At 51.3% G+C, this 24,246-nt stretch overlaps 1 protein-coding gene across 1 annotated transcript; it reads left to right on the top strand.

The window, feature by feature from the left end:
* Positions 1–1,471: 1,471 nt before the first annotated feature.
* On the top strand, positions 1,472–23,686 carry ALKBH5 (alkB homolog 5, RNA demethylase). Its single transcript, XM_047833100.1, has 4 exons — positions 1,472–3,258; positions 11,501–11,581; positions 20,891–21,046; positions 21,946–23,686. Exons 1-4 carry the CDS (start codon positions 2,489–2,491, stop codon positions 22,121–22,123), a joined length of 1,185 nt encoding a protein of 394 aa, XP_047689056.1. The 5' UTR covers positions 1,472–2,488; the 3' UTR covers positions 22,124–23,686.
* Positions 23,687–24,246: the final 560 nt, after the last annotated feature.

Below are 24,246 nucleotides of genomic sequence, written 5' to 3'. Positions count from 1 at the left end.
ATTGCTCATCATGCAGGAAAGGAGGCCCTGTGCGGGCGTTCACACAGTATGGCCCAGGCAGGACTGGAGCAGGAGCCCAGGCCACCTGACCACAGCCTTGCCCACTGGCCACTTTCTCACTACCTGTAGTTGCCTTCCTATCACCACCACCAGCACCAGCGCCCCACTAGGCTGTGTCAGAAAAGAGCCAGAACCGGACTTACTAGAGGCTGCCCCATTTTCCCTTGCACCTGCTATTTCTTGGAAGGTGGCCCAGCAGGGAGCCTGGGGATGGCACCAGGTGTCCAGGATTCCCTATCTCACAGGCCCTGATGGCCTGGCCTTGCCTGAGTAACTACAACATGCCCCATCTCCCGACACGGACCAGTAGGCGCTTCAGCTTGGAAACTGAGACCCGACTACCGATGCGCAGTCTCCTTAACACCCACACGACTGTGTTTCATTCTCACAACTACCATTTGAGATGGGTACTAACGTTCCACTTTACAGACCAGAAGTCGGATTTAGAGACGAGGAGTCACTTGCCCAGGTTCATACAGCCTGTCAGGAGGTCAAGATTCAAACCCATGCCTGTCAGTCTGTTGCTTGACATATCGGGGTGTGGGGACGGTGGTGGAGAGGGTGCGGACGCTGGCTGGGAGCAAAATGGCTGGGGCGGTGAGGTTGAAGGCAGATGCGGAAGCCAAATCATGAAACCAAGGATGCATTTTATTTCAATGAGAATCTGGGAAGTCAGCTAGGGATGTGAGATGAGCCTCAAAAAATCAAAATGAAGGAGATGGGTAGAAGGGAACAGGCATTTCAGGAGGAAGAAACAGCTTGGGCAAAGGCCAGGAGGTGTGACGGAGTATGTCTGCAAGCCCAGGCAGCGTCAGAGCAAGGCTGGGGCTCAGAGTTAGCGCAGAGGGGAGAGGAGGCAAGGCCGGAAAGGTCTTGAACAAAGGCCTTGAACGCCAAGCAAAACAGAGGAACGCGATCTTGGGAGTCACGGGAGGTTTTCAAGAAGAAACTCCTATCTGGAGACCCCCCCCGCTGCGCGGAATTGCCACCCCTTTGCTCACGCCGTGCACCCTATCCAACCGCACTGCTGCGAAACTTTTGAATCGTCTATAGTAATTCTCTATAGTTTTGCCTTCACCGTGAGCCTACTAGTCTCCGTAAGTTTCCTTCGGTCGTTCCCGAAGAGGTGCCCCTACACCCATCTCTAGCCCGAAGCAAGACCTACGCCGAATCCCCGCGCGTCCCGCGGCTGCGCACGCGCCCGCCATCACCGGGACGTGACTCGTGGAACGTCCACTCCCGGCGGCGGGGGCGGTGGGGCGCCGGGGCGGTGGGGCGGCGGGGCTGGGGGGGGGGGGGGGGGCAGGGAGGTGCGCCCTCAGTGCGTGCAGTTTCTGGGGCTGTCGCCGTCCGGGCTCAGAGATGGGGCCTGGTGCTCTCGGGCTCGCAGTTTGAGAAGTTTCCGCTGGTTTCAGAAGTTTCCTAAAGCGTCTGAGGGCTTTTCTCCGTTGGCGTACCCATTCAGGCACTTACATAGCCACCTATTCATCCTTCAGGGGTCCTCGACGCCCTCCACGCACCTAATTAAGTGACGGACGCAGTAGCCAAGGCGACCGCCTGATTGACAGGCATGAACGCGAACCAACTTCCGGAAGCTACCGTCTGGGCCCGCCCAGCGCGTGGCCCGTGACCCAATGAAAGAACAGGAAACGCCAAAGGGGGCGGTGACCGGGCAGCCTAGGTTGTGGCGGTTCCCCGGTGGTTGCGCGTTTAGGGCTGAGGCGTTTTCGAGCATTTAGACAATGCCGTGACGCAGCACAGCGACAGCGTTGACAGCGTGAGCGCACCCCTGTGGAGGGAGCCCTTCGGTCGCGGAGGTGGCACGACAAGAAGGCAGGTTGCTATTTGAGGGTGCTCCCTCGGAGCGCCTCAGTGAGTGGGGGAGGGGCGGCGGACGCCGAGCGGTCCCCATCTGCGCTTGCGCCCGGCACCCCTGGTGACCCGGCCTACACGCGCGCGCATGCTTGCTGCGCGCAGAGCCGCGGTGGCCGGCGGCATTGCGCGTGCGCGCTGAGAAGCCCGCTGAGGAGCGGCGCTGGCGGACGTCGGGCGGACGGCCCGTGACGTCGTGAGGAGCGCTTTAAAGTGCGGGCTGGGCCGGGCGTCCGAGGGTCTGGCTGGGAGTCGGGTCGGTTCTCCGCAGCGGCCCTCCGCGGCATGAGGCGCTGCCGGCGCCCTTGCTCCTTGGGACGTGGAGGAGGTGGAGGAGGAGGAAGCCCCGTTGCCGCCACCGCTGCATGACCCTCCGCCCCTGAGGCCCGACCCCGCGCCCGGCCCCTTGACGCCCCCCGCCGGGCCCTCCGGCCTCGCATGGGGGCCTGGCGCTGAGGAACCCCTTTCCTCCGGGGGCGTCGGGGCGCGTCCTCCGAGAGCCATGCCCGGCCGCCCCTCCCGCCCCGGCGGACCCTAGAGCAGCGTCGCGGGGGCCATGGCGGCCGCCAGCGGTTACACGGACCTGCGTGAGAAGCTCAAGTCCATGACGTCCCGGGACAACTATAAGGCGGGCAGCCGGGAGGCAGCGGCCGCCGCCGCCGCCGCCGTAGCCGCCGCTGCCGCCGCCGCCGCCGCCGCCGAGCCTTACCCGGTGTCCGGGGCCAAGCGCAAATACCAGGAGGACTCGGACCCCGAGCGCAGCGACTACGAGGAGCAGCAGCTGCAGAAGGAGGAGGAGGCGCGCAAGGTGAAGAGCGGCATTCGCCAGATGCGCCTGTTCAGCCAGGACGAGTGCGCCAAGATCGAGGCCCGCATCGACGAGGTGGTGTCCCGCGCCGAGAAGGGCCTGTACAACGAGCACACGGTGGACCGCGCCCCGCTGCGCAACAAGTACTTCTTCGGCGAGGGCTACACGTACGGCGCCCAGCTGCAGAAGCGCGGGCCCGGCCAGGAGCGCCTCTACCCGCCGGGCGATGTGGACGAGATCCCCGAGTGGGTGCACCAGCTGGTGATCCAGAAGCTGGTGGAGCACCGCGTCATCCCCGAGGGCTTCGTCAACAGCGCCGTCATCAACGACTATCAGCCCGGCGGCTGCATTGTGTCTCACGTGGACCCCATCCACATCTTCGAGCGCCCCATCGTGTCCGTGTCCTTCTTTAGCGACTCTGCGCTCTGCTTCGGCTGCAAGTTCCAGTTCAAGCCTATCCGAGTGTCGGAACCTGTGCTTTCTCTGCCGGTGCGCAGGGGAAGCGTGACTGTGCTCAGGTAACCCACCTGGGAGGAGGGGGCGGCCCTGCATCCTGCTGCCTTAGCTGCCCACCCTCACCCAGGAGGCAGCAGCAAATGGCCCGCACTTTACAGTCTGACCCATTCTTCTGCTTTTTGGGGTGAAGAGGGTGAGGAGGAAAGGGGTCTGCGTTTAAAACCGCTAGTAAGAAAGCAGGGAGGGGTCAGGGAACCAATCAGAATTTTGTATCCCGAGGGCAGGTTTGGAGTGATCGCACACTTGATCAAGAATTAATGCAAAGGCGTATTTCTAGAAGGCTAGGATTTTAGGAGTGTCTTTCTATGTGTGATTTTAGCAAGTCACTTTTCCTTTCTGGGCCTCTGTTTTCAAATCTGTTTTTAAGAAAATGAGTTGAATTTCCATTTAAAAGCTTTTCCAACTCTGCCATTCTGTTGTTTTTGTTTTTGTTTTTTTAAAACAGAGGAAATGTTTAAGGATTCCTTAACAGAAAATACAGAGGAACGTGCTCAAAAGTGTTGAACTGGTACACGTTCTCTATTTCCAATATGGGGAGTGACTTCCCTGGAGTTGAACAGATTAGTGGTTGGGGCATAAATAGAGTGCAGCAAGCAGACTGAAAATTCCGCCCCCGTCGGCTGCAGAAGAGCCCGTCGGCCTTTTGTAAGAATGTGTTACCTGCTACCGGGGCCATATGAAACAAAAGTGGATCTCTCTACCTGGGATTTGGCCTTATAGTTGTGTCAGACACAGAACTTAGGTTCTTGGCCTGTTTTGGGCCCCAGATCCTGCTGAGAATTACGTAGTCTGGCCCCCCAAAATGATTGCCTGCTGGGACACCTTTGTTGTTTATATGAAGCAGAAAATGTTTTTTGAAGCAGAGCCCTTCCAGCCTTAAAACAAGTAATCTAGCATGGTACTTCAGTAATCCCCAAAACCTCTTAGGGGATCGAGACTGCAGCTGCTCAAAGCAGCTTGGTTGACCACTGAATTCTAGTACAGGATCAGGACACACCAAATTTTTGTGAGCAGCTTAACCTTTGAAGTCAGTGCTATAGGCCCTGGTCATGGGGAGAAGCAGGTCTTTGGAGACCTCTTAACGTGAGGCAGGTCATCTATCTCATTTCAGTTGAACAGCTGAGGCTGCTTCTCTATCTGGGGGTGGCAGCGGAGCTTTGCGATACTCCAGGTCTTCTGATGGGAAAGTTTGGGAAGTCAGTGGTAGCAGAAACACTACTCTGGCTTCCTTAGGCATCTGAAACTTAGAGGGCCATTTATCTGTCAGGTGCCCCTTTGTCATTTGAGCTTCCAAGCTTGTCCTCAGATCTAAGTGGCGCTCCCAGATTGATGTCTTAGCAGAGCCTTTTAAGATGGGATTTCCAGAGCAGACCTTCACAAGTGGCTTGCTGTGTAGGGCAGTTTGGTGTCTGACTTCATAGAATGGCTCTTGATGCTAAAAGGACCTCACATAAAGGCCATTTAGTCTCTTAAGGGGATATTAATTTTCTGCATAGTCATGGATCCTCAAGGAGGTCTAGCGGTGGTTGTTGGGTGTGTAATGGGGAGATCATAAGAGGCGGTTTGTGACTGAGACCTTGCCCCCCACCCTCCCCGCACATGCACACCCTTGTATTGGAGAGCAGAAGTTTCAAGTTCTTAAAATGCAGGTCTGTTAGTGATCAGCAGGATTGCATCATCAGGAAAATTCTCTTCATCTTTTCCTTGGAATAATAAAGTCCTAAAGCTTTCCCAGTCCCTTCCTGGATTCTGACTTGGCTGTGGAGTTAATGTGGGAGGTTCAGTCATGTCCTGAAAAGTGCTGCCCCAGGCTTTGAATCCAGCTCAGCTCTCATTTGCTTTGGGATCTTGTGGGCGTTTTCTGAGCTGGTTTTCCCATCTGTAAAGTGGGGCTAATGCCAGCTTCCAAAGCCTATGTGGTGATTTGGTGTTTCATACAGAGCCTGGCACAGGGTAGACACTTAAATGGGTGTTTGCTTTCATATACAACCATGTAATGATTCCTTGCTTCCTTCTTGGGGGAAGGGGCTAGAGATTTGGTGGACCCTATCACAGGGCTCTTCTCTTCATGGAGTGCACAGCTTAATGGAAGCCCAGGAAGGTAGCTGCAGAAGTACGTTGAAGTTGGGAGGGCAGAGAACCTTTTAAGCCATTTTGTAGTGTTAGAAGTTTTCAGAAGCAGAAAGATAGAACTGGAGGGCAGTAAGGCACTAAGGCGACTAGAAGTTAACCAAGCAAAGAAGCAGGGAGAGCTTGGCATCTTTGGTGGCAGTACCAGAGGGTGGCCATCGGTAAGATGGGGGGCGGGTGGATGCTGACTTGAGGCTGATGGAATTTGTCTTTAGTCCTCAGATTCAACCAGGACCTGAAGTAGAGATTCTGGTGAGGCATGCCATGGGAAAGCTCTAGGTCAGATCTTCTCAGTAGCAGTACTATTGGCATTTTGGACTGGCCGAGTCTTTGTTTTGTGGGGGCTCTCCTGTGCATTGTAGAATGTTTAGCAGCATTCCTGGTCTTTGTCCACTAAATACCAGTATCACCTTCATGATGACCACAGATGTCCCAGGGCGGGGTGGCAAAATCATCCCAGTTGAGAGCCTCTGCTTCAGGGTTCTGGATGCCCTGCTAATTTTAATCTTCCAGCACCTGCTCACTTAACACTCTAGTTTACTTGGTATGCAGGTGGGTGAACACCTGTCTTAGTGATTCTCTTTAAATGCTGCTTGGTCTCTTCCCCAAACTGGTAAGAGGGGATGCTTTCTGTCACTTTCTGGTATGTATCCCAGCCCAGAGTGATGAGCCCTAAGTCTGCAGATTGGAAGGGAGGGACTGATGAAAATAGTGGTTCTCTGTAGGTAGAGAGGGGTTCTAGTAATTCTCCTCACAGACATTGGTTGTTGGTGGCAGTGGAGTCTGCACTCGTCCGAGGCAACATGGCAGGGATACAGTTTTATATTTAATAGTTGTCGGTGTAGATGTTAGCGTGTGACAAACATTGACTCAGCAGTGTCCAAATGTGGACATTTAGAGCAAGGCCTCATAGACCCTTCTGGAAGTGCTTCAAACTTCTTTCCAAGCCCAGTTGTTTTTTGTTTGCTTGTTTTGTGACCTTTCCATGTTGGGCCTAGTTGGGTCACCTCTTAGTGCTATTCTCTGGGGACTTAAGTCTCTTTTTATCTTTTTTTCATATCACCTTTTCTTGTGTTCCTTCTCCTGTTCTCTGTAGGGTGAATGGGCAGATTAAAACAGATTTCAGTTGGATTAATTAGAATAATTTCCTCAAGCCTAATTGCTTGCTTGCTGCTACTTTTAATCACTGTTGCATGGTCTGTGGTTGTGGTGGTCACATGCCTAGAGACCTAGGCCTTAGCCACCTGCCTGAAAATGACTGTTACCATCCAACCATGGCACATGCAGAGGTGAGCAAAGCCTGTGACTTCCAGGTAATAACTGATATCGGGTGGAGTGGGCACCCCTGTCCGTTCTGGGCCAAGGGCTGATGTTGTTCAGCTGTTTGAAAGCAGAATTTAGCTTTCTGGCTTAAAATAGTTGGGAAAGTAGGGCAGATAGGTCCTGGGCCACATCTCTTGTGTGCGATCTTCTGATTCCACAGGAGGGGGAGGAACCTTAGGAGGAAGTCAGGGCTGTGCATTCCCAGGAGGACCCCTGGGCCAGGGGGGTTGACTGGCCTTCGTTCTGCCAAGCCTAACAAGAAGGCAGAAGGCAGCAAAGGAAAGGAAGCTAGCAGGTGAACCATGGGCTTAATCATGAAACTCAGAGCAAGCATAAAGTAAATAGGCCATAAAAATTTCAGGGCTAGCTGGCCATTTTCTGGCCTGGGCAATCAGTGTGCATCCATCGCTGTGGTATGGTGCTAGCTGTCTGGGGGCATGGGCTCATCTTTGGAGATTTCTTCTTTGGGGATGGTGGGTATGTGAATGTCATTTGTTGAGGCCAGTGCGGCCCTCAGGGCAGATTGGACCTTGTGATCAGAAAACGCAGATGGGCTTTTCTCTCTACTCCTCATTATCTACTTCCTCCCCCCAACCAAAAAACCAAAAATCAGTATGGCATAGATACTGCAATCAGAGTTGGACTTAGAGTTCCAGTGTCCCCACTTTAGCTGTTTGACGTTTGGTAAGTTTCTTAACCTCTCTGGGCCTTAGTTTTCCTCTGCAAAATGGGGCTGTTGATGCCATAGAGTTGTTACCAAAGATTGAATTTCTTCCTACATTATTGAATGCTTGAAGTTTAGGTAAAGTGTCTCTGGAGACGAGATGCTTTCTGTGCTCAGGTACTATCTATTTATACCTTGATGTGTAGAGAATTGGGATCTGAAGCAGGCCAACCTTCCTTATGTATCAGAAAGTCCTAGGACTTCTCATAAAGTTAGGTCATATGTCTTTTCAGAAGTTTGGGTCTGGTTATAATGAGTGTGAGCTCATAATCCCACCCTTGTGCCCATGTGGCTGGCATGCTGTCCCAAAAACCTAAGTTTCTTAGTCCTGCAGGCCTATCAGTGGTATGACCTCTGGGGGCTGCCCAGAGCAGGTAGCTGTAGTTAGAGGGAGGCAGTCACTAGGCAGTCCTGGTGATGTTGGCCAGTCCCTCCATCTCTGGTTCTGTTCTGTCCTGGGCAGGGCACAGAGTAGATGGGCATTGGTGGCCATCTTGGAAATGTGCCTTAACAACCAAAACTTAACAGTCTCCAAAACTGTCTCCTAGAAGAGAGGTGTACAGTCCTGCACAGCCCCTTAGAGTTTTTCAGACGCCTCATTTAACCTCCATCTAATCTTCTAAGGAAGGATCTCCTGTGAGATCTGTTTTTTAGATGTAGAAACTGAGAATAGTTGAGCTTAACATACATTTTATTTAGGGACAACTGAGTGCAGAGATAAATAAGACCTTTGCAGCGCTTTGTCTTGTAGAGAAAACACAATTTCCATGAGGCCAAACATAGTAGAGAGGTGTAGGTGGATGGTGTGGGGGGAACTCAGTCTGGGAGATTTGAGGAAAGCTTCCTGGGGCGGGGGATGGGGGCAACTCTCAAGAGTTCCTGTAAAGCATAGTGCTACTGGGTGGCAGAGCCAGGTTCTGTCACTCTTGATGCTTGTGGCATGTGGTCACTGCTACGTGGGGTGGGGAGATCTTGAAAGGGCTCAGGAGGGAGCAGGAGGCTGACCAGCATGAAGTATTTCCTCTTCTCCCTTCCCTGTGAAAACAAAAGAGCAGGAGGCACTGGAACTTTTCTTCATGCCAAGGGTAGGGCTGGACCCAGAGCATATTAAGTTTCAAGCTGGCAGATTGGGACTTTCAGACAGTTTCTCTTGTAGGTTCCTTAGCAGTGAATAATCTTCTGTGGTCTTTGTTGGACACTTTCTGCTGAAGTTTAACCAGAAGAGCTTCTCTTGGCCAGGACTTAGAGCCTCCTGCTCCTAGAGGAGCCTGAGGTGCTGAGGATGGGTCAGTGGGCTATGTCACAGCTGCCAGGAAGTTCTAGAAGACCGGTGCTAATGAGCCATTCGGGTGCGTTCAGTGCCATGGTCATTTCTGGGGGCCTGTATAGTCCTCCTTCCATACTAGTTCCTCTGAGGCCTGAACTCAGTGGCAGAATTCTGGCATGGCTTATTCTTCATCCTGGAGCCCTTTGGGAGGTTGGGGGCAGTTAAGGTGTGACAAACGTCTGGCTTTGCTCCTTTTGCATTAAGGGAAATGGTTCTTTGTTGAAGATGGGAGGTGAGGACCCCAGGTGCCTATAGCCACGTCAGATGGACTGATACTTGTTAACAGTAGGTTGCCTGTGGCCAGTACTGTAGGCTCAGGCCTTAGAAATGTGCCTTGAGGGCAGCTGGGTGACTCAGTCGATTGATTGAGTGTCCGAGTCTTGATTTCAGCTCAGGTCATGATCTCACAGTTCCGGGAGTTCAAGCCCCATGTTGGGCTCTACATTGACAGTGCAGAACCTGCTCCATATTCATTCATTCATTCATTCATTCATTCATTCATTCTGTAAATAAACAAACTTAAAAAAAAAATGTGCCTTGGATTACCTTTGGAGAATTGGATTTAGTTCTTTCTGGGGATGTCTTGTGTTTATACAGAACAGTCTTGCAACCCACAGTTGCATTCTTCCAATGTGGAGTGACAGGAGCCTAGGACAAGCTCTGGAACTCCTAGCCCTGGAATGGGACCCATGAGGCCTCTTCTGCTGGCATATCCCTGCAAAAGGAACCCAGATCACATTTCCTTGGCAGGTGCTGAGCCCAAGTCTCTAGCTTGCCCCAGGGTGGTCCAGGGCCCTCTGTCTTGGGTCGCGTGCTTGGTAAATGGGAGTGCAGTACCAGGCATACTGCATTATCCAACTTAATTCTCACAGCAGCCCTACAGCTTCCAGGGGTGCCAACCACGTGGTCCTACAACTCTAATTCTGCCTGGAAGGGAATTCTAATTCTGTCCACCCCTTTAAAATCTTGTTATTGTTGGGGCACCTAGGTGGCTCAGTTGGTTAAGCAATCAATTCTTGATTTCGGCTCAGGTCCTGATCCCACAGTCATGAGATCAAACCCCACAACGGGTTCTGTGTTGAACTTGGAGCCTGCTTGGAATTCTCCCTCTCCTTCTGTTCCTCTTCCCCTCTCCTTGCTTGCACACACTCTCTTTCTCTCAAAAAATTAAAAAAAATAAATCTTGTTGTTATTAGTAGTCATAAAAGAATACCTAAGTATTAAAGCATAACAAAGTGAACACCCGAAACTTGCTGTCCTTATTACAGATGAAGAAACAGGTTTAGGCCCAGCAAGTGACTTCACTAAGGTCACAAAGCCTAGAAGGTGACAAAACTCAGGTTTTAACTTGGGTCTCTTCAGCTCCTCCCTGTGGCATTCCTGTAGGCCTGCAGATATTAATAGGTGTTATTTGAGAGAAGGTTCTTGGTCAGTGCTCAGTTAAACAAAGTCAGCAGATTCTTTTGCTATAGTAATTCTCAGATTCTTTAACATACTAAACTCTTCAATATTTTTCAAACTGATTTGACTGTGGATGTTTGTCCATAGTCTCTCCTAGGACTGGTGTTCACAAAAAAAAAAAAAAAAAAAAAAAAACCCTCAAAACCTCTGGCCTAGGAGGAGCTTGGAGGGGAAATATTTAAGGTAAAGATTCTGTGTCTCTTCCCAGCATGGCCTCAAATCAGAGGGCTTTCCCTCTTCTTCTTTTTTTTTTTTTTTTTTTTTGTCTTCTAGTTCTTGCCCACATTGCGGCAGTCTGGCCATTTTGAGGAGTTCTTTCCTGGCCTGCAGTGTTTCTGACAGCTATACAGGTGTCTTTATAGCTGCCCTTAAGAGAGCTGGTTACAACCATGGAGAGGAAAATTTGTGGTCTGGGGGGCCCAGGGGGATGCTGAGCAAGAGCAGGCTAAGAAGGTGTTCACCTCCCACTAGGCCTGTGCCTGAGCATGTGTCTGGCTGTGTAGAGCTGCCTCAGCTCGGCAGACGAACTTGGGGTGGGAGTGCCTCTGGGTGAGGGCATGTGAGGAGGCTCAGGATGCTGAGTTTGCTTCCAGGGTTTCAAATCGGAAAGATGTTAGCTGTGAAGAGGACAGTCATCTACCCACATTCATTGGTCTAAGCAGTTTTAAAAATTGTGTAACTTGGTGAAAATAAATAGATATTTGAGTGTGATGGGAATTCTTAAAATATCCCAAACACAGCTGTCTTCAAGATTTTGGATCCCCCCAAATGGAGGTTTTTGAAAGCTTGTTTTCAAGTACACAAATTCTCTTTTTGAACATTGCAGCCTTAGTTCTCTTTGGTGACTCAGGGCTGTCAGTGTCTTCCTTGGCTTCCTCTTCATGCCTAAAGGTAGGGGGAAGGGAGGGAAGAAGCGGAGGAGATGCACTTTGTCTTTTCACCAAGGTCTGGCCTGAGTCACTCTCGCTGCCTCCGAAGTGACTAAAGGTGTACCATCTTGGGGGTCCTTTAAAAGAAGGGCTCCTGGCTTGTGTGGGGAGATTCCTGCTTTGGTGTCTGCCTCAAAGCCTGCCTTTGCCTCATCCCAGGTTTTGTTCTTGAGTGGATCATGCTAGAGCCTATGAGGTTATTTCCCTTTCCATGTAGATCCTTGAACCTCTCAAAAGAATAGGGTAGAGGTGTCTATTAAGACCTGGACCATATTTCTGTCTCTTTACCCTGTAGGAACTTTGGTTGTCTGTTCACTTTCCAAGCTCATATGCTCTGTGTTTATTTTCAGTGGATATGCTGCTGATGAAATCACTCACTGCATACGGCCTCAGGACATCAAGGAGCGCAGAGCGGTCATCATCCTCAGGAAGTAAGTGTCCCGTTGTCTGGCACCTGCAGGCCTGTCTGGAGATGTAGGTCTGGTTTCCCTTAGAACTTGGCTCCTCTTTATCAGTAGCATGGCAGCATGAAGCCTGGGAGAGGAAAAGGCTATAAGGTTTCATACTTTTTTAATTCCGTGAGGAAAAAGCTGTTTTGGTTTTTTTCATTGGAAAATTAAGCTCTGTGGCTGCTTAACTTGGGAGTCGGGGATTGAGCAAAAGCACATGCTCCCAGTGTTTATAGGCATAGTCTTATTTGGGGACCCCTCTTCCAGACCTTCCCTCCGCCTCTTTTTTCCCCATCTCCTTGGTTCTGATTTGTCACATGTGCTCTTGCTGGTTATTTTTAGACTGCGCCTTAGCAGCCTGATTTAAAAATGCCTGGGTTTTCACTTCTAGGAGGAGCAGGGAGTGAGAAGAGAAAACAAAGGTGGGGCATTAGGCTGTAGTGTTCAGCCTTCACATGGCTTGTGACTGTCCCTCCTCTCTGGCCGGGGAGTCAGGGATGTACTGACCTGGCCTCTTCAGTGCTTCTTTTTCTCTGCTCGTGAGGTATGTGAATGGACTGAGCTAAGCAGATGCTGGGTCAAGACAAGTCTGTCTTTAAAGCGGGGTCCTGAGAGGCTAGATGATTGTCCAGGGTTGTACAGACATCAGTGAGGAAAGCAGAACCAATGCTTGGACCCCGCCCCGCCCCCCCCCCCCCCCCCCCCCCCCCGGCTGGAACACGATGTCTTATAGCTTACTGTCTTTTTTTTTTAAGTACAATTTTTTTTTTTTTTTTTTTTTTTAAATTTTTTTTTTTTCAATGTTTATTTATTTTTGGGACAGAGAGAGACAGAGCATGAACGGGGGAGGGGCAGAGAGAGAGGGAGACACAGAATCGGAAACAGGCTCCAGGCTCTGAGCCATCAGCCCAGAGCCCGACGCGGGGCTCGAACTCACGGACCGCGAGATCGTGACCTGGCTGAAGTCAGACGCTTAACCGACTGTGCCACCCAGGCGCCCCTAAGTACAATTTTTTAGAATAGCTTTAGATTTACAGAAAATTGTAAAGGTAGTAGAGTCTCTTTGCGAGTCTCCTCATACTACTGTTTCTGTCGTTACCATCTTACATTAGTACGATATGTTCATTGCAGTCAAAAAAGCAGTATTGATACTTTAATAAAATCCTACTTTATTCAGATTTCCTTAGTTTTTTTCGTAGTATAACTTTTCTGTTCCAGGGTGCCACATTACGTTTAGTTGTCATGTCACCTTAGGCTCTTCTTGGCTATGACTGTTTCTTAAACTTATTCGTGATAACAGACTGTCCAGGTATTTTGTAGAAGATCTCTCAATTAGAATTTAACCATTTTCTCATGGTTAGATTGGGGTTAGGGTTTTGGGGGAGGGAATCTACAGAGGTAAAGCCCCGTTCTCTTCATGTTCTATCGAGGGCATAGGACTTAATCGCTGTTGATGTTGACCTCGCACATCTGGCTGAGGCTGTGTTCGCCGGTTCTCTGCACTCTAAAGTCAGTATTTCCCCTGTCTCAGGAGGGAAGTCACCACCTGCAGCCCATGAATAAGGAGTGAGGAGTTAGCTCCACCTCCCTTGGGGGGGGAATCGCTACACAAGTTATTTGGAATTCTTCTGCAGGAAGATTTTGTTTCTTCTCTCTTATTTGTATATTTTTTTTTCTTTATTCGTTTACTTATACCCATATGGATTTACGGGTATTTGTTTTATGCTCAAATTACTCCAGCTTGGGGCTTTAGGAGTTGTGTTCCTTTTTTTTTTTTTTTTTTGAGTTTATTTATTTTGAGAGAGCACACGCACAAGCACGGGAGGGGCAGAGAGAAGGAGAGACAGAATCCCAAGTAGACTCCACTCCATCAGTACAGAGCCTGATGTACAGGTAGAACTCATGAACTCATGACCTGAGCTGAGATAGAGTTGGATGCTTAACCAACTGTGCCCCCCAGGTGCCCCACATTTTGTTTTGTTTTGTTTTATTTTGTTTTGAACTATGTCTTTACTTTCTGGCTTGCCATCTTTTTGTTTTGTTTTATTTTTATTTTTGAGAGACAGAGCATGCAAGTGGGGGAGGGGCAGAGAGAGAGGGAGACAGAATCCAAAGCAGGCCCCAGGCCCCGAGCTTTTTACGCAGAGCCCAATGCGGGACTCGAACCTCTGAACTGTGGATCTCCCCTGAACTGAAGTTGAATGCTTAACAGACTGAGCCATCTTTTTAACTTCAGTCTATAACTTGAGCATCTTGGCCCTTTGGGTTCAGAACTCCAGAATAATGTGGTGATGAAGTCTCTTTGGCATGGCTCTGCCATTTTGTCAAGTCAAAACTGACAAGCCTATGGTGCCTGCAGAGCACCAGGCACATGTGACAGCTCCAGACATGGGTCTGTTTGGGAGCTGGCAGCATCTCCCCTCTAGCCTAAGAATATTCCGGGAATTCATTAGAAAAGGGGTTTTTATCTGCCTTTTTGCTTTCTTTTCCTGTGGTTCCCAGCATAGGCCAAAACCCAGAACACAGAAGTGATGGAGCCCAGAGTGTAGCTCCCTTCTGGCCTCTTCTATGCATTCATTTCTTCTTAGGCTGGGACAAGTGATCCACCTAGGCCAGGCACTTGGAGAGGAACTCCCAGAGTGATGTAAAACCAGAGCAGCAACTTGCCAGGTGCTCCTCCAAGCCTCATAGTAGCTTATCCCCAGGAAATCTTAACCAGAGGTGCACATGGAAGTAGCCATAGCTGGAGGTCATTCTTCCAGCTGTTTCTTTCCTTTTGAATGATGGCTTCCATGCTTGACTTACCAGGCTGCCATCCCAGGTTGGCTGAGTCAGATGCGTCTCAGGGTAGCTAGGGAGCCTACGGAGTTAACAGGTCCTCCTGGAAGCTCTTTGGCCAGTGGGGCCCCTGGCAGTGGTCTGACCTTGGAGAATGACTGTTGTGGGTGACTGGTACTCTTTGACCTTTTGACTTGAATGGGCCCAGGAGTCCGCCATAGACTGGGCTAGAGAGCAGAAGCACAGAGCTTTGGTATGAGGGGGCTGGAGAGGAGTGGGAGGGTAGCCCCCAGCTCCCCCAGGGCAGCTGAGCTAGAGTAGTGCCGAACTTTAGGGAGCCAACTCAGGTGACCAGATGAGAGGCCCAGGGTAAAATCCTTGTTGGGCTTTGCCTATCCACCCAGCCTAATTTCTTGGAGTTTTCACTTATATTAACGTACTTGCAGTTCTTAGTATGGCCCATGGACTTGCATCCTGGGCTCTTGCAGCAGTTTGATCCCATCTAACATGTTCATCTATCGTCCTCCTCCTACCCTGCAAATGACCCATGTGCATATGCTAAAAGTTGGTTAACCTAGCCATCTTTCGAGGCTCAGGTATTAACTGTTTTGACATGCAAGAAGCCTCATACACATACCTGCAGCTCTCTCAGTGCACCTCCCCGCCGCTGTAGACCGTTATAGCCCATATGCTTGCTGTTGTGATTTTCCAAAATCTGTATTCTGTGGGGGTGGGAGATCCCTGTCATCTGGGCCCAGCATTGAGGCCTGGCCCAGAGGAAGTACCAGAGGAGGACAATTCAGGTGAACGAGGAGCAGCTCCAGAGTAGCTGTATAGGCTTGTCTTGGAAAAGGACAAGTAGGTGACAAGATGAAAAGGGGAGCATCCTGGCCCTGCTTCTCGGAAGCACGGGGGATGGAGCCAGTCCTGCCTTCTCTTCAGTTTGGGTAACAATTGCACAGGCTGTTGTGGGAGAGCCTGGTGGGGGGCTCTGTCACCAGCTCAGGTGAGTCAGAGCTGGGACAGTCCTTTTAAAGGCCTCATGGTGGGAAATGGGTGGTTGGCCACCAGGTGCTTTTTGGTTCAACAAAATGCAGCACCTTTGAATGGGATTGGTGCCAAGTCTTTATGTGAGTGGTACTATCGTTTCTCACGGGGAGGACTGGGAGGCTGGGAGTGACCACCTGAGAGCTTCCACATGAGTGGAATCCATGGGCTGCAGCTTAGTGTTATAGTCTGTTGGGGTCACAACCATAAATGGCTGAGTAAGGCCTTGTACTTGGGTCTGCTGATATATAATAGGCTGGCATTTTGCATGCCATTACACCACAAGCAAAGTAAGCATTGTCTTAAAAGCACAAAGGAGGTCTGCTGGGACCCAGCGGAAAAAAAAAAAAAAAAAATTTTTTTTTTAATTAAAAAATTAAATCCAGCTTAGTGGGATGCGGGGGTGGGTTGGGACAGGATTGGTAGATCTGGCTCCTAAGCTAGAAATTGCTGGGCAGGCAAAAATGGCTAGAAGGCAGGAAGTATAGAGGCTCTCTGTAGTTGAGGGGTAGTGTGGGAAGGAGTTCTTAGATCAACTCTTGATCATCAGGAGATGGCTTGTGGGCCTTCAGGGCTTTCCATTTGGTGGCCAGGGCATCCAGTCCCTTGGTCTGCAGAAGGTACCCACAGCTGTCCCAAATCTGCCTACAAGACTTGTATTCCTGCATGGTTCTCCAGTCAATCAGATAAAGTGGCTCAAGACTGTAAATAACCCACTTCTTTGCTTTTGGTCAAGTGAGCTTGGCTTAGAGTGGGTTGAAGCTGGGAAGAACATCTAGAGGTTTATTTGCCAAATGTTAACCAAGGCTGGTGTGTGCCAGTAAGCAGTGGAGTGTGGGGTTTGCATGAGAGAGACTGTTTGTAGGAGGTTGAGTGAGCTAAACGGTTTATTTGGTCATTCAGGCCAAGGGGTCCAGGGGTCAGGGGGAGACTGTCCGGGAAAACAGAGTGGTCCAAATGTGAGATTCTGTGTGTGTGAGTGGAGGGTGAGAATGGAGGGTTCTTTCTGGGTTTTGTCCCTCTGGGCATGGGGAGGGGTGGCTAGCTCTAGGTTTCCCTGACTAGGCCTGGGACATCGCCCCCACCAAGACCCAAGCTGTGGCTTCTATCTCCATGATTCATGGCCCCTGGTCCAAGGGTTAACCCACTTTTGTTTCCTGGTCCAGTGAGTGTGTGTGTGTCTATGTGTGTATGTATATCCTGCACAAGGAACAGTGGGGAGGGGGAGAGGGGGCGCTAAGACCACCCGGGCATGAAACTGGCTTAGGCTCCTGGCCTGGCTCTACCCCTTCCTCACTGAATACAGGTTGGTTATCTGAGTTCTGTGTTCTCACCTGTAAATTGGGGCAGCAGTGGTGCTAGGGATGGTTAAATTCAAGAATGCTGTGTCTGCTTCTTCTAGCCCCTTTCTCACCATACTTCCCCTCTGATTTTGATGAAGCAAGGGTAGGGGATGAAGAAGACTGTTTATCCGAAGTAAGGTGTGAGGAGAGGGAAACCTGGAAATACGTCATTCACTGGCCCAGGCTGGGAAAGCAAGCTTGTTGTCTGGCTATCTGGTGTCCTAGAGGATGATATCAAGGCTTACTAGGCTTGAACAAGGGGATTCCTAATCACCCATGATGCTGGCCCCTTTGTCTGTCTGTCATCTGGGGGGCCCTGGCTCCCGGAGCTCTGGGTTGCAAGTATGTGGTGTGACATGTTGGTCATTAGACTGAATGATTTGGAGAGGTCTTTGGGACCTGGTTATCTTGCAGGCCTGGGTATGGAACCCCTTTCTTCAGGATATATGCCTCATGTGCCTTTTAGGCCCTCCTGACCATAGCAGGCTTCTACACCTGTCTCAGAGCTGCTTTGTGGGGAGTGAAGTGTGATGTTGGAGGGAGGTTGGTGGAAGATGGGGGGTGGGTACTGTTGCCAGAGAGACAATGGTACAGGTTGGGGTTGTGTGGGAATCTGATTCTCAGAGGTGCTAGAGCTTAGACCTAGAGGCCCCCGATCACTTAGTAGACAAGGGGGCACTCAGGCCTGCTGCCTGCCTCTTCACTCCCATGGGAAAGTCCCACTTTGTACAAAGCACAGGGGTGCTTGGCGTGAGGGTGGAGCCAGAAGTTGTGGGATGGTTGGGATCCAGGCCTGAGGTGCAGACTGGTTGCTGTTCTCCCAGAAATGGTGGTCAGCCTGGCCAGCTCTCTGCTCTCTGCCGTAGTACAGAGAGCCCACCTGGGCTTCAGAGGCCATAATGGGATGGTAGCTGTGTGACTTAGGCCAGTGATTTGGTCTCTGATTTAGCATTGCTTCCCCATCCCCACAGTGGAAATAATCCTCCTCAGTGGCTTCTCTGGAGTATTCATTCAGTGATTGATAAAGGAATAGGAGGGGAGCTCCTGGGACAGTCAACTCCCTCCTTCCCTTTAGGTCACGTGTTAATGTGTTAACATTAATGCTGTCATCCTCCCTTTGTTTTGGCTTTATCTGTACCTGGACCCAATCCCTGTTTTGTCCTGAGGGCTGTCCCGACACGTGGGTGACCTCACTTACCTGGGGTGCCTTGCTGTAACTGTAACCCCTGGATATTGACTCAGATCTACAAGGCAAGTCTCCATTCCTCTTGCCACCTGAGGAGGCCCAGGCCTAGCCCTTACTGCTAGAATTGGGCTTCCTGACTTCAAGTTTATGGATCTGTTTGCTGAATCCTGAGGGACCTAGGGTGCTTCTTGGAAGTTAGCTGCCTTTTAAGAGGGATGTGCTCAGAAATGAAGCTACCAGTGGGCTCTGCATTTGGGATCTTATTCTATCCTGGCTTCCTGCAGGATGGTAGCTCTTTGGGAGTGGAGGGAGGGCAAGAACTTCTCCAGCTGTTCTGAAATGTACTTGTAACAGCCTCAGGGGATGTGTCAGGAGCACTTTAGGGCCCCAGACACTTTTATGTCCCCAGGTGGGTCCAGGAGGCAAGGTTTTTGGTAGGGTCACCTCTTACTAACTCTTCTTCGAGGGTGCCTCCTGACGGCAGCGGAACTATCATGTACAAGGAACAACTCTCTTCCCCTCCTTCAGGCAGTTAGAAGCAGAGCCGGTCCATGTCCTTGGCCTTTCTAGTCTCATCTGGTCCCACCTGTCTCCCTAGCCTCTCCAGTGGTCCTGCAGCCATGGTGAGAGGCCACCACCACTGTCCCTGGCTGCGCAGACAGGCCGCCCAAGAAGGCAGCTCAGGAAGGGTGGAGGCCCCTCCAGGGACCAGTATGTGCCAGCTGTGCCTGCGTGGCAGGATGTGCTCGTGTTTTCCAACCTCAGAGGTGTGCAGGCCAGGCTCTCTTTGGTGGCCCTGCTCTTGGTTTCCTTGCCATCCCTCACTTACCTGAGGAAACAACTGCAGGGTGCTAAACCTTGCCCCCAGAGCTTTGTTGGGGCTTTTTCATCCTGCAGGGTTTTCCTGTCCTGAGCATGTGCTCCTGGTACCTGAGGGGTCTTAGTGTTGGAAGTAGCTCCACAGGGCCAGAGGGGGACTTTACTCCATAAAGCTTCACATGCTTAGAATACTCTAAGCCAAGTTTAATGGCCAGTGTCTCATTTGGTCTGATCTCTGCCACCTGGACCTCTCAGCGGGGAGGGTTGAGGTGGGGGGGTGGGGGGGGAAGGTGGGGGGAGGCCTGACCTGGTAAAGAAGAGGTCCTTGGGGACTCTGGTGATTTTAATTCCCACCCTCATGTCTGGGTGTTACCTAGCACCACCTCTTCCTGGTACTCCTCTCAAATATCTTAGCCTTGAAGGAGGCCACTTGGTTTCTAGAGCCTTAAGAACTGAAAGAGTTCCTAGGGCCAGCCGCATTTCTCCCTCTTTTGCTTAGATGGAGAAGTAGGCCCAGAAAGGGGTGACTACTAGCCTGAATTCTAAGAGGCACCATTAGTGCTGCATCTTCTTCCTTTTGTTTCTAGGTAGGTCCTGCTTCCCTGAGCCTGGAGTGCCCAGAGTGGAGGCTGAGACTGGTGAGCCTGTCAGTACAGATGGACCACTCTGGCTTCCCGGTCCATGAGGCCAAAGCAAAGGGGCAGGGAAAGTAGTCCTGCCTGCCTACCACTTTGGGCCTAAGGGTGTTAGAACATTGGTTCCCAGCTAGAAGGCGCCCCCTGCTGGCCTCAAAAGAAAGGCCCCTGCCTAGGGTCAAAGCCCTATGGTTCGGGCTTGTCAGGCTTGGCAGGCTTGGCGTCTCACCTGGGCTTAAACCTTTTCCCCATGATTTCCAGGACCTGTGACTCATCACCTTTCCGACCTAGTTTTCCTCATCTATTTACAGCAGGCCAGCCAGTGGGAGTAGGTAGGGGGACCTGTGGGGTTTGGGTACAATTGTTACCAAGAACACCATGTGGCTTAGGCCAGGGCAGCTCTTGGATTTCCCTCCTGCTGTCTTGCCTGCAGTGTTATTGTGAGGATGCTCTGCCCTGACCACAGCACGTTCCTCAGAACCAGGTGACTACGTTGTGCACAGCTGCCTCTGGGAATGGTGCCTCAGGGCCTTCTACCACATGTGTCCCCATCACTCCCTACCCCAGGCTTCCTCCTGTCCCTTGCTGCCACCAGCCTGACTTGCCAGCCTTCTCTGTATCACCCAAGAAGCCTCAGGGCTTCTTTGAAGTTTCCCAGGCTAGCTTCCTCCTAGCGTGGCTTCGTAAAGGACTCAGATCACTGCCCTGGACTACCTCCCTGCCCACCTTCTCCATCTCCTTCTTCCCCATATCTCTCTTCCTCATCTCTCTCCCCCATCACTGTCTTCCCCATCCATACGTGCATGTTCTCCTTGTATTGGACAGTGTGTTTCTTGAAACTCACACTCTGTGCTAGGTGGGGACTTTGCCTTCAAAAGCCCCCTGGCCTTGGATTGGTCAGCATCCTGTAACCAGCAAAAGCTGCCAGGTGGCTGTGGTAGGACCAGAGCCAAGTGTGTGAATGTTAAGTTGGGCCTGGGCTCTCTTGGCTCTGCCACAGTCTTAGTGTTCCTGTGTGAGAGTGTAGGAGAGTCTCTTTTTCCTTCCATAGGCTCAGACCAGGGGAACTTTCCTTCCTGTCTTGGTATTTCCGGGAAGGATGAAGACATCTGCTAGAGTATTTTAGGGTCCTCAGTACTCTGGCAGGTGGAGTAGATGCCCCTAGAGAACCCTCTGGGCCTGAGTAGGGTGAGTGGGGCTGCCTTGTCCATCTGAGAGAGAGCCCTGGATCTTTCCCCTGGGGCAGCGGATCCCTATCATTAGAGGTTTCCACATAAAAGTGTTCCTGTCCTATTCCTAAGCCCGAACTTAAGATGGAGGGTCTTTGCAAGTCAGCCAGACCTAGTTGAACCACGAGGAGACAGAGGCACAGAGTAGAGACTGCTGGCCACCCCCCCTCTCTGGCCAGAGAGAGAATTGGTTTGATGGGGCCCATACCCTCCCCAGAGGCCCACTGATAACCACATGCGTGTTTCCTTTGCAGGACAAGATTAGACGCACCCCGGTTGGAAACAAAGTCCCTGAGCAGCTCCGTGTTACCACCCAGCTATGCTTCAGATCGTCTATCAGGAAATAACAGAGACCTTGCTCTGAAGCCTAAGCGGTCCCATCGCAAGGCAGACCCCGATGCTGCCCACAGGTACTCAGCCTAAAACCTTCCACAAAGGCCAGCAAAGCAGCCCCCTGGCCTGGCTGCAGAGTGAGATGGGTGGGGAAGCCTGGGTCAGCTGCTTAGGAGTCTGGCATTGTTCACCTTTCTGAGATTTACGTCTGCCTCCTCTAGGTCAGTGGCATTGGTGGTATTCCCACCTAACCTGTGACCAACTACGTGTACCCCACAGAGAGAAGGGATTGGGCCGAGATTCTGAGAAGTGGGAATGCTTCGTGGCCTTCCCATGACTTCCCTTATTCAGTCTGCCCAAATGCTTTTGTGGTTGTGTTTAAATGTTGGAAGGAAAGCTTGGGACTTGAAAGATAGTAGACCAGGGACAGGGACCCATTTCAGAACGATTCAGGAAGGTTTCTGGGGAAGTGTTTGAGATGAGAAGAAGGAGAAAGCCGTGTGCAAAGGCCGGTCTAGACCAGAAGTACTGGGCTGAAACGGTGAGGCAGAAGGAGCTTGTTGGTTTCAGGGCCTAGTGGAGTCAGTGAGCAGAGTAGGGGTGGGCAGGAGCTACGTGGTGATGCAAACGGGGACTGAGAAGTGGAGGTGATGGCAGGACTGTGCAGGGTCTAAGAGGCTGTGGTAGGGAAGGCCGCCACCTCTCTGGCGTCTGGCGTCTCAGCCACGGTGGTGTCGTAGGGTACTGGACAGAGTCAGGCCCCACGGGGTGATTGAAAGGTGTTTCAAAGACTAGGTATGGCCACTGCACTTCTTGGGCACAGAGACAGTGCCAGTACTTCTGCCAGTACTTCTGCCAGTACTGCCCCTCACACAGAACCACTCAGCTGGGTGAGCCGTCCCACAGATGGTGAGGGCTCCACCCAGACACAGAGGTGGGTGTGAGGTAACGCTTGCATCCACCCCTTTCCTCGCAGGCCTCGGATCCTGGAAATGGACAAGGAAGAGAACCGGCGCTCGGTGCTGCTGCCCACACACCGTCGGAGGAGTAGCTTCAGCTCTGAGAACTACTGGCGCAAGTCCTATGAGTCTGGGGAGGACTGCTCGGAGGCAGCAGGCAGCCCCGCCCGAAAGGTGAAGATGCGGAGGCACTGAAGCCTGCCGCGCCCTCCTGGGAACTCTGGTTGATCCTCACGTAGCTGCCCTCTCCTTTTGTTTCGTTTCAGTTTTTTGGTTTTTGTTTTTATTTTTCATTTTTTGTTTTTTGATCCTTACATTTTTTTCCTTGGGTTTGCTGCCTGTTAAGGCTGAAGAACAGAATTGGTTGGGACCTGATTCTCATGTTCTTGGTTTTCCTCCAAAATGGAAAGGCTGTTGGCATCTGTAGAGGACAGAAGCTCACGCCGGAGTGGCCAGTTGAGGTGTGAGGGGCAGCTGTCCTCAAGTGGGGCTGTGTCAGGCTGGGTTTATTTAAAAACAACAAAATGTTTTGGTTAAGAAAATTCTTGTTTTGCTTTAAATGTAAATCTTCTCAGTGTTGTAAATGAAATTCAGTCTTCTGCCCCTTCTCCTCCCACTGATGTCTGCGTGCTGGGTTGAGGTCTCGTGCTCCTTGCTGGTTCTGCGGGAGGCCTGCTGTCCTCCCACCTCTCACCCGCTCTCCAGGCCCTGGAAGCTCACGCAAACCCCCTCTTCCTCCTGCGGCAGAGTTGTTCAGAATGACTGGGTGGAGGTTTCAGCAGTCATGTGCCACCCCAAAGTTATTGGCTGAGACCCCGGGCTTCCTCCACGCCCATTGGCCTGCTCTGCCCACAGGTCCCTGGGCCGCCGAGGGGCTGGCTACAGCGGTCCTGACCTTTCTTGCTGAGGGCACGCCTCTTTGGTGGGTTGCTCCTTTCAAGCATATGCGTGTGATTGTACGGAACAGTTAGACTTCCCATGTCGGGGCAGTTTTAGGAATTGTTTCTAGCTAGAGGGACTGGTGTCCTTCCAAGTCTAGCATTTGGGGTATGGAAAATTGTTGTGGTGTGTGGTAGGGTTTTTGTTTTCTTTTGTTTTTGAGTTTTTATTTTTTTCCTTTGGTCTCCTGGCTTTTTCCTAACCCTTTCCATTCTCCTACATTGGCCAGCTTGGGCCTTCTCTCCGTGTCATCCCCATAGGAAGGCGCCCACCCCACCCCCACCCTCCCCCGTCTGCCTGTAGCATGCATCCAAGGCCAGAGCTCAGGACTGCAGACTGGGTTGGTGCCTCCTCTGCCTCAGGGGCGTGGGAGCTGGGAAGGGGCTTTTAAGAAATAAAAGGAAAAAATAAAGTCTTTGGCAGTTTCTACCTACTCAGATCCTCAAAGGCTGCAAGGTTCTGATGATGTAGATTCATTAGGAATGTCTCCTTGCCAGCCAGGGCCAAGCCCCAGGCCTGCTGAGAGCAGAGGCCCTCCCAGTACCCAGGTTGCCACCACCCCAGGGGCCCTGTGCCCTGTCTTACAGAGGCCCAGGCCTGAGGCTGCAGAAATCTGGGGCAGCCACCATCGAGAAGCCCTTCTCAGGGGCCGGAACTCCTTTGCCAGCGTGGATTCAAGTCGGGACTGCATAACTAAAGCAGTTGCAGTTTTATTTTTTTTACAGCTTTTTTCCCAAAAATGATTTGTAGTTGTGTGTGCAGCACTTTGCCCTGATATGTGTGCTCTACAATAAAAACCAAATCTAATATATTTTGAAACAGTTGTCTGATACTGTCATAAGAGAGGACTTGGTGCTTCCTTAATCCCTTTATTTTCTCCTTAACTCTGAACCTGGGCTGGGGAGGCCAGCGTTCATTGCCTACCAGGGAGGGCCCCACAGGAGACAGTAGGGCTGAGGGCTGCAGGTGGTTTTGCCCTCTGCCTGCTGCCCTCTCTCCTACTCCAAGGAGGATGGACCGTGTGTCCAGGTGCCCAGGACGCCGTGGGCCTACGGGAACCAGGATCACACCTTGCTGAGTTCTGAAGCCCTTCCTCCTGGGTGTGATCAGACAGGCTGTGTGCCAGTGAAGGAGGGACAACGTGAGCATGGGGAGAGCCTGGCCTTTGTAAAAGGTAGGCAAGTGGTTTTGCTCATTAAACAGTTCTTGGGTTCTTCTGTATTTTGGCCAAGCTCTCCCTGTGGCCGCAACAGTAAGCAAAACGCTTCTGGTCCCTGCTTTCAAGATGTACTACAGAATTGTGGGATACAGATACAGGCATGAGGCTGACGTGTTTAGGTGGACTGGGGTTCGGCCCAGAGGGTTTTTAGTCCCTCCAG

This window comes from Prionailurus viverrinus, chromosome E1 (genome assembly GCF_022837055.1).
Source record: "Prionailurus viverrinus isolate Anna chromosome E1, UM_Priviv_1.0, whole genome shotgun sequence".
Lineage (NCBI taxonomy): Eukaryota > Metazoa > Chordata > Mammalia > Carnivora > Felidae > Prionailurus > Prionailurus viverrinus.
Note: the sequence above shows the minus strand (reverse complement) of the source record. Positions and strands in the feature narration are given on the sequence as shown.